The 9476-nt window shown below is 44.8% G+C and overlaps 1 protein-coding gene across 3 annotated transcripts in view; it reads right to left on the bottom strand.

The window, feature by feature from the left end:
- Positions 1–2483: 2483 nt before the first annotated feature.
- Positions 2484–9476, bottom strand: part of LOC101050040 (transport and Golgi organization protein 6 homolog) — a 151224-nt gene continuing 144231 nt past the window's right edge. For 2 of the 3 annotated variants that reach the window (XM_074392471.1, XM_074392473.1), the window contains one exon: positions 2484–4571. In XM_074392471.1, coding sequence (XP_074248572.1) covers positions 4381–4571 — 191 coding nt within the window. In that variant the 3' untranslated portion in view covers positions 2484–4380. The remainder of the gene's footprint in view (positions 4572–9476) is intronic. The other variant, XM_074392472.1, reaches the window with a different exon arrangement.

Genomic DNA, 9476 nt, shown 5'->3' with positions numbered 1-9476 from the left:
ACAATTTGACCCAGGTCTACACAAGTGTACAGATCTCTCAGCCTAGTGAAAACATGTGGGTTTAATTCCATTAAAATGAGGTTCAAGAACAATCAAAATAAATTAATGATGATAGAAAGTCAGAATAGTGCTTACTTGTGGGGCTGGTACAGATTAGGAAGGAACGAAAGGAAACTTTATTCGAAGTTACTAGAAGTTTCACTATATTGATCTTTGTAGTGGTAAATAAAGAATCATAAAGCTATATTCTTAAAATTCAAATACTTGGCCAGGCGCAGTGGCTCATGCCTGTAATCCCAGCACTGTGTGAGGCAGAGGCAGGTGGATCACCTGAGGTCAGGAGTTCAAGACTAGCCTGGCTAACATGATGAAACCCCATCTATACTAAAAATACAAAAATTAGCTGGATGTGGTGGCACTTAGCTACTCAGGAGGCTGTAGCCTGGAGAATCGCTTGAACCTGGGAGGTGGAGGTTGCAGTGAGCTGAGATTGTGCTACTGCACTCCAGGCTGGGTGACAGGGTGAGACTCTGTCTCAAGGAAAAAAAAAATTCATATAATTCAGGCTGGGTGCTGTGGTTTATGCCTTAATCTCAGCACCCTGGGAGGTGCAGGTGGGAGGATCGCTTGAGCCCAGGAGTTTGAGATTATCTGGGTAACATAGTAAGACCCCATCTCTATAAAAAATTTATAATACGGGTGGATCACGAGGTTAAGAGATCGAGACCATCCTGGTCAACATGGTGAAACCCCATCTCTACTAAAAATACAAAAAAAAATCAGCTGGGCATGGTAGTACGTGCCTGTAATCCCAGGTATTCAGGAGGCTGAGGTAGGAAAATTGCCTGAACCCAGGAGGCGGAGATTGCGGTGAGCCGAGATCACGCCATTGCACTCCAGCCTGGGTAACAAGAGTGAAACTCTGTCTCAAAATAAATAAATAAATAAATAAATAAATAAATAAATAAATAAAAATTTATAATAAATAGCTGGGTGTGGTGGCACACACCTGTGGTCCTAGCTACACAGGAAGCAGAGGCAGGCAGATCACCTGAGACTGAGAAGTCAAGGATGCAGTGTGCCATGATTGCACCATTGCACTCCAGCCTGGGCAAGTGAACAAGTCCCTGTCTCAAAAAGAAAAAAAAATCATATACTTTATGTACTTTACTGTATATATGTAATACCTAAGTTTTTTTTAATGGAAAGAAAAAAGGCTCCTGCTGATTTTGCACCATGATCTACTGGCAGGAAGACAAGGTGTGGCTAGGGAACTAGCATGATATAGAGATTGTTTTGCCTTATTTTAAGGCTTCTAGTGATATTCAGTGTGACAGTTAATGGTTAAGTCTATGAAGCACAAGTTAAAGAAAGGAATCTTCTCTCAATTCTTCGTTATATAGCCAGTATAAAAATATCCAAAGTGAGCCAGGCACGGTGGCTCACGCCTGTAATCCCAGCACTTTGGGAGGCCAAGGCGGGTGGATCACGAGGTCAAGAGATCGAGACCATCCTGGTCAACATGGTGAAACCCTGTCTCTATTAAAAATACAAAAAACCAGCTGGGCATGGTGGCGCTTGCCTGTAATCCCAGCTACTCAGGAGGCTGAGGCAGGAGAATTACCTGAACCCAGGAGGTGGAGGTTGCGGTGAGCCAAGATCGTGACATTGCACTCCAGCCTGGGTAACAAGAGCGAAACTCCGTCTCAAAAAAAAAAAAAAAATCCAAAGTGTACTTGCTGGCTTATGGAGAAATTAGTCTTACTTTAACCTCTCTCTTAAGAATAAACTACTGTTTCCTTTGTCCTTGTTCCCTAGGGTCCCACCTCCTAGCTCCATATGAGCATTCAATAAACAGCAAAAAATATTTGTTTTCCTTCATTTTTAATCTTAAAAAATTTTTTAAATCTTTGTCACGTAGGGAAAAATAAAGTTTTGCTTAACCCTTATTGTATGTAAAACACCACTGTAAGAATTACCGTATTTAATCTTTACAACAGCCCTAGGAGTAAGTGTTACTAATATCCTCATTCTGGCTGGACATAGCTGCTCATGCCTGTAATCCCAGCACTTTGTGAGGTTGAGACGGGAGGCAAAGACTGCTTGAGGCCAGGAGTTCAAGATCAGCATGGGCAACATGGTGAAACCCCCATTTCTACAAAAATACAAAAATTAAAGCCGGGCGCGGTGGCTCAAGCCTGTAATCCCAGCACTTTGGGAGGCTGAGGTGGGTGGATCACGAGGTCGAGAGATCGAGACCATCCTGGTCAACATGGTGAAACCCCGTCTCTACTAAAAATACAAAACATTAGCTGGGCATGGTGGCGTGTGCCTGTAATCCCAGCTACTCAGGAGGCTGAGGCAGGAGAATTGCCTGAACCCAGGAGGCGGAGGTTGCGGTGAGCCGAGATCGCGCCATTGCACTCCAGCCTGGGTAACAAGAGCGAAACTCCGTCTCAAAAAAAAAAAAAAAAAAAAAAAAAAAATTAGCCAGGTGTGGCAGCATGCACCTCTAGTCCCAGCAATTCAGAAGGCTGAGGTAGAAGAATCATAGCCTCAGAAGTCAAGGCTACAGTGAGTCATGGCAGTGCCACTGAACTCCATTGTGAGCAACAGAGGGAAACCCTGTTGCAAAAATAACAACAACAACAACAAAAACCAAACCAATAATATAATCATTTTACACATTAGAACACTCAGGACCCAAGGTTAAGAAACATTCCCCTCAGTTGGGCACAACACAGAGACAGGAGGACTGCTTAAGTCCAGGAGTTTGAGACCAGCCTGGGCAAGACAGTGAGACTCTGTCTCTACAAAAAAATAGAAAATTAGCTGAGCATAGTGGCACATGCCTGTATTCCCAGCTATGAGGGACAATTGCTTGAGCCCAGGAGGTTGAGGCTACAGTGAGCCATGAATGTGCCACTGCTCTCCAGCCTGGGCAACTGAGTAAGATTCTGTCTTGAAAAAAGAAACAAACATTTCCCTGACCACACAGCTGGTCAGTGAAGCATTTCCTCGATCACACAGCCAATAAGAAGCAGTTCAGAGGCCAGGCACAATGGCTCAGGCTTATAATCCCAGCACTTTGGGAGGCTGAGGTGGGAGGATCACTTGTGCCCATGAGTTTAAGACTAGCCTGAAAACATAGTGAGACTCTACCTCTACAAAAAAAAAAAAAAAATGCAGCAGCAGTTCAGGATTTGAACTGAGGAAGTGTGTCTAGAGCCTATCCCTTAACTACTACCCTCAGCTTATACAGCCTATTGCAACTTCCTTCACGTTGGTGGTTCAATTCTCAACACTATTCACTTACCAGCTGAAAGAGTCTTGGACAAATTGCTGAAGGTGTTTAAGCTACAGTTTATTCATCTATAAAACGAAGGGTTTGATAACAGCCTCTTTATAAGATTTGTTGGGAAATTAGATGAGATTATATATATGGATAACCTAGCACACAGCAGACATTCAACAAGAGTCAGCACTCTTCCTTCCCTGCTTGACATTCCTCTTCTTTATTCTGAGAGAGTCTCGCTCTGTTGCCCAGGCTGGAGTGCAGTGGTACAATCACTCCTCACTGCAGCCTCGACCTCCCAGGCTCAGGTGATCCTCCCACCTCAGCCTCCTGAGTAGCTGGGACTACAGCGTGTACCACCACGCCTGGCTAATTTTCGGTAGAGATGGGCTTTTGCCATGTTACCCAGGCTGGTCTTGAACTCCTGCCAGGCCTAAAGCGATCTTCCCAAAGTGCTGAGATTACAGGTGTGAGCCACGGTGCCCACCTGACATTCCTCTTCTTTTTGTGTTTGCTGCTGCTCAACAAGTGTGGGACTTCTCATTCCATCTCCATTAAAAATCAGGGCCCAACACAGCTCAGAGAGAAGGAGACTAAGCAGTTTTTTTTTTTTTTTTTTTTTTTCTGATTGTTGTTTTTGAAACAGAGTCTCGTTCTGTTGCCCAGGCTGGAGTGCAGTGGCACAATCTTGGCTCACCGCAACCTCCACCTCCCAGGTTTAAGCAATTCTCCTGCCTCAGCCTCTCGAGTAGCTGGGACTATAGGCATGCACCACCATGCCCAGCTAATTTTGAATTTTTAGTAGAGGCAAGGTTTCACCATGTTGACCAGGCTGGTCTCCAACTCCTGACCTCAAGTGATCCACGTGCCTCAGCCTCCCAAAGTGCTGGGATTATAGGCATAAGTCACCACACCTCACCAGAGACAAAGCAGTTTTAAGAAAAAGGATATTGCTGCTTTCAGTTTCATAGTGGGCATCTAGGCATTTCCTAAATTCTAAATGGGTACTAGTTCATCCCAGCCCTCACACTACCCTCACCATGCTAGTGTAACAAACCCGCAGGTACACACACTTTGGTTCCAAGTCACACTGCTCCTCCACCCTTTTCCAGGTGGATGGAAGAAGAAAACTCACCCAACGCCCTGACGATTCGCATTAGGATTTCCCCGACCTTCATTCTGGTCTCTGGTGTGTGCTTGTCTTTGCTGCTGTCATATTGAGCCAACAGGTCCGGCAAGATTTTCTCAGGATAGACATCTGAGAGCAGGGCAACCCCTGGGGTTGAAAACAGAAAGAAAGGATTCATTACTGTTTAGGATTGAAAGGCAAACCCAGACATCCTGTGATGGGATGAATACAGAGACACTGAAAAGCATCTCTACAGCTCTCCCAGTAAGGGCTGCCTGTTGTTTGCAGAGTCAGCATAGTAAGTGGAAAGATGGGCCTGGTAGTTGAGACTCCTGGATTTGTCTAGTCCCAGCCTAATATGATCTCTATGGCCACTCCCAGCACTGACATTCTATGATCCAGGCAATGCCTCCTGCCTTTGCTGTAGTTCTCCATTCCTGTATAATTTCCCTCTGTAGAACTGCCAGTGATGGGAGCAATTTCCACAAAGAAACATTTTCAGAGCATCCTGGACACGATCAATATTAGATCTAAGCTCATGGCTGAGTTTCCTGATCAACAGAAATAGGGAAGACTCTGACCTTGAGTCTCCCTTCGTAGGACTTCCTGATCCCCTCTCCCATCCATGGCAGAGCCTTCTAAATGTGTAACCTGGAACAGTGTTATCATAATCTGAGCCCAGCCCCATACTCAGCAAGCTTTATAGGATGGCAGGGAGGTCAGAGATAATGACAGATCCAGAACAAAACCCCTGGTCAGCCTTAAAACTATATAAATACAAATTCTATGATTCAGGGAGAAAAAAGGTTACACACTGTAAAGAACAGGGAGAAAAAAGAAAAAAGTGAAGAAGGAATAGGTAGAAATAGGGGTTCCAGGAAGAGAATTGACTTCTACCTTAACCACCCTGGCCCATCAACTCTGCTCTGGGTTTTTCCAATAATCCCCTCATGGGTTTCCCTGCTTCAGTCCTTTTCATCCATTGCAGCTGGAGCTATTTGGTTTGAATCATAAGTCAGGCTCCTACACTCTTCTGCCCAGAGCCCTTAGTGGTTTCCTTTTTCCCCTGAATATGAACAGTCCCCATCCCCCACCTTCCTTTGTTCTCTCTCTGATCTCCTATTTTAACACTCTCCCTTGCTTCGGGTCCTCCAGCAACTCTGGCCTCCTTGCTATTTTCAAGTAGACCAAGTGATCCTGGCCCGGAGGAATCAGCTTCGCTTCCCCTGTGCCTTGGCTGCTGCTCCTCCTGGTGGCCTCACAGCTTGCTCCCAAATCCCCATCATGTCTCTGCTCACAGATCACATTTGTCACATATAAAATGGCAGGCTCCTTCCCCTGCTACTCTTTACCCCTCTCACCCTGCTTCATTTGTCTTAGCACTTAATATCACCTGACAGGTTGTGTATTTCCTTATTGTCTGCTCTTCTTGTGAATGTGAACTTTGTAAAGTCAAGGATTTTCTTTTGTTTCCTGCTGTATCCTCAATGCCTAGAAGAGTCCTAGCACATGTCAGGTGCTCAGTAACTGCTTATTAAATGAATGGATGAATGAATGGATGAGTAAAAAAGACTCAAATATACAGTCTTGATATACATTTCAGGAATTAAGAAAGAGAGGATGGGGTGAAAGTAATATAAAAGCTTAAGAAATCTATACTTATTTTTCATCCAAGTTTACCATGCTCCTTTTTAAACTGACAACCTTGCAGGAAAAGTGTACGTACTGCTTTCTATGTTATAAGTTGTGATTCCATTCTCTTCTAAATCACATCCACACTCTTCACTGGGCTCTTTATCTGCTGCATCTGCTGAGCTGTGAAGGCGGAGCACCTGCTGAGGGCTGCACCTGTCTGCCCATCCTCCTTTCTGCCCTCCCCTCCCCCACCTTTTCTTGCTTCCAAAGAGGCTGGGGAGTCTCTGCATGTGGTCCTAAGCCACACCTCCCTCTATATGAGCTCCAATCTTACGCAAGCAGAAGCTCTGCTCTTAAGAGAGATTCAGGCTGTGGCACAACACTGTTGCCAAAATGTGACATTGTAGTTGTAGTTCACTCTATTATGTAAAGTGATGGAGAAGTCTTTGGAGGTCCAACATGGAGTTACAGAATATTCTAGCATAGAAAAAATGTCTGTGGCTTAGGGGTAAATGAATTATTTGCTAAGAGAAAGAAAAGGGGGCTGGGTGCAGTGGCTCACACCTGCAATCCCAGCACTTTGGGAGTCTGAGGTGGGAGGATCACTTGAGGCCAGGAGTTTGAAACCAGTCTGGGCAATATAGGGAGACCCCCCCCACCTCTACAAAAATATTTTTTAAAAATTAGCCAGGTCTGGTGATGTGTGCCTATAGTCTTAGCTACTTAGAGGCTGAGGCAGGAGGATGGCTTGAGCTCACGAGTTCCATGCTTCAGATAGCTATGATTGCAGCACTGTACTCGAGCTGGGTGACAGAGTGAGACCCTGTCTCAAAAAAATATAAAAGAAAGGCCGGGCGCGGTGGCTCAAGCCTGTAATCCCAGCACTTTGGGAGGCCGAGGCGGGTGGATCACGAGGTCGAGAGATCGAGACCATCCTGGTCAACACGGTGAAACCCCGTCTCTACTAAAAATACTAAAAATTAGCTGGGCATGGTGGCACGTGCCTGTAATCCCAGCTACTCAGGAGGCTGAGGCAGGAGAATTGTCTGAACCCAGGAGGCGGAGGTTGCGGTGAGCCCAGATCGCGCCATTGCACTCCAGCCTGGGTAACAAGAGCGAAACTTCGTCTCAAAAAAAAAAAAAAAAAAAAAAAAAAATATATATATATATATATATATAAAAAAGAAAAAAAAGAAATAGCCTCCAAGTTCTAAAAGACTTCCACAACTGCAATGCTGGCAGGTGTTATATCACTGATATATTACAAGGCCTGATATATATTACAGGCATGCAGCTATCATAACTCCTTTTTTTTTTTTTTTTTTTTTTGAGACGGAGTCTTGCTGTGTCACCTAGCTGGAGTGCAGTGGCATGATCTCAGCTCACTGCAACCTCCACCTCCAGGATTCAAGCGATTCTTCTGCCTCAGCCTCCTGAGTAGCTGGGATTATAGGCATGAGTCACCACACCTGGCTAATTTTTGAATTTTTAGGAGAGATGGGGTTTCACCATGTTGGCCAGCCTGAGGTGATCCGCCTGCCTCAGGCTGCCAAAGTGCTAAGAATACATGCGTAAGCCACCATGCCTGGCCCGTAACTACTTTCTAAAATCCGAAGTTCTCAACTCAGAAAATCAGGTGGATGTTTCCTTTTAGGAATGTAGTCACGACTTTGCAATGGAAAACAGTGGAAAAATGGGATTTGCTTTATAAAACTTTGACTTATTTCTAGCTTTTCTGAAACGTATTACTAAAGTCCCTCCTGCTATTGTTTATTCCTATTTTCTTTCATTAGTCTCTAGCAAAGAATAGTCATTTACTTCTGTGAACATATTATCCTGGCCAAATGAGCTCTGGACTCTCTCTGTAGTGGGCAGACATGTAATTATACATAGCATCTATTCTTGTCTGGTAACAACACCATGGTGTTCTTTTGGGGAAATATCCCTTTCTTGCTCTCAGTCTATGTGGAATGGGCTAACTATACCACTTTCTTCTCCTCCAGGTGTGAACTTGTATCCCAGGCTAGCCAATTAGGATCTTCCATCCCATCCCCTACCATGATTGGTTCAAGAATTGGCAATGAGATTCGAGCCTGAAACCTACATTGACTCCTACATTGACAATACACTAGGGAAAGATAAATTCCCCTCCCCACCACCTGTTGAATATATTAACCTGGAGCTGCCAGTGGCCACCCAAGGACGACACCAGCTGGGTGAGGTGGCTCACGTCTGTAATCCCAGCACTCTGGGAGACTGAGGTGGGGGGATCATACGGTCAGGAGTTCGAGACCAGCCTAACATGGTGTGGTGGTGGGTGCCTATAATCCCAGCTACCAGGAGACTGAGGCAGGAGACTCTCTTGAACCTGGGAGGCAGAAGTTGCCATGAGCTGAGATCGTGCCACTGCATTCCAGCCCAGGTGGCAGTGAGAGACTCCATCTCAAAAAAAAAAAAAAAAAAAAAAAAAAGACACCAACACAGAGGAGAGCCAAGCTGAGAGGGAGGGAAAAGATGAAGGGAACTGATGGCATCTTTTCAGCTCCTGGACCCATGTGTACTCTACCCACTGACTTTCTGGATACAAAAGCCAATAAACACCCTCTTATGTTTATGCCAGTTTGACCGTTTCTCAATGAAAAGAATCCTAACACACTCTTTTTCAGATTAACATTTTTTTGTTTATTCCTAATTATTTTTAAGTTTTTTTTTTGTTTTTTTTGGCTTTTCTTATAATGCCAAACTTTAAACTCACTAGGGAGCTTTAAGTCCTCCCAGTCTTCCATAAAAAGGTTGCCAAAGCAAAGCCCAGTTTCCTTGCTTCCCACAGTCCCAGGTCTAATAGCAATTGTTTATCTTCCTGCCGGCCTGCTCCACGGACTGCTGCCAAATGGCTGGCTGTCTGAGTTTTACCTTCTAGGATACAGTTGCCACCTATGAGTTTATAAACCCCTGGAGAGTAAGAGCAGTTTCCCCTTTATTCACCAAACAGTGAAGAGAGTCATACATGATGGTTAAGACCGTATAAGAATGAAATGGTTGAGATTTTGTCGGCTGTTTTTATTTATTTCAAAAAAACTTTCTGTACTTTGACACTCTGTGGAAGAATGGCCATAACCTTCACATGACCCTAGGCCCATCACACTTGATAATTCCTTTGTGACTTGAAAATGGGGTAATTTCTGGGTCAGCACATGATTCAAGAAAACATCACAGGCCGGGCGCGGTGGCTCAAGCTTGTAATCCCAGCACTTTGGGAGGCCGAGACGGGTGGATCACGAGGTCGAGATATCGAGACCATCCTGGTCAACATGGTGAAACCCCATCTCTACTAAAAATACAAAAAATTAGCTGGGCATGGTGGTTCGTGCCTGTAATCCCAGCTACTCAGGAGGCTGAGGCAGGAGAATTGCCTGA

This window comes from Saimiri boliviensis (genome assembly GCF_048565385.1).
Source record: "Saimiri boliviensis isolate mSaiBol1 chromosome 1 unlocalized genomic scaffold, mSaiBol1.pri SUPER_1_unloc_4, whole genome shotgun sequence".
Classification (NCBI taxonomy): Eukaryota; Metazoa; Chordata; class Mammalia; order Primates; family Cebidae; genus Saimiri; species Saimiri boliviensis.
Note: the sequence above shows the minus strand (reverse complement) of the source record. Positions and strands in the feature narration are given on the sequence as shown.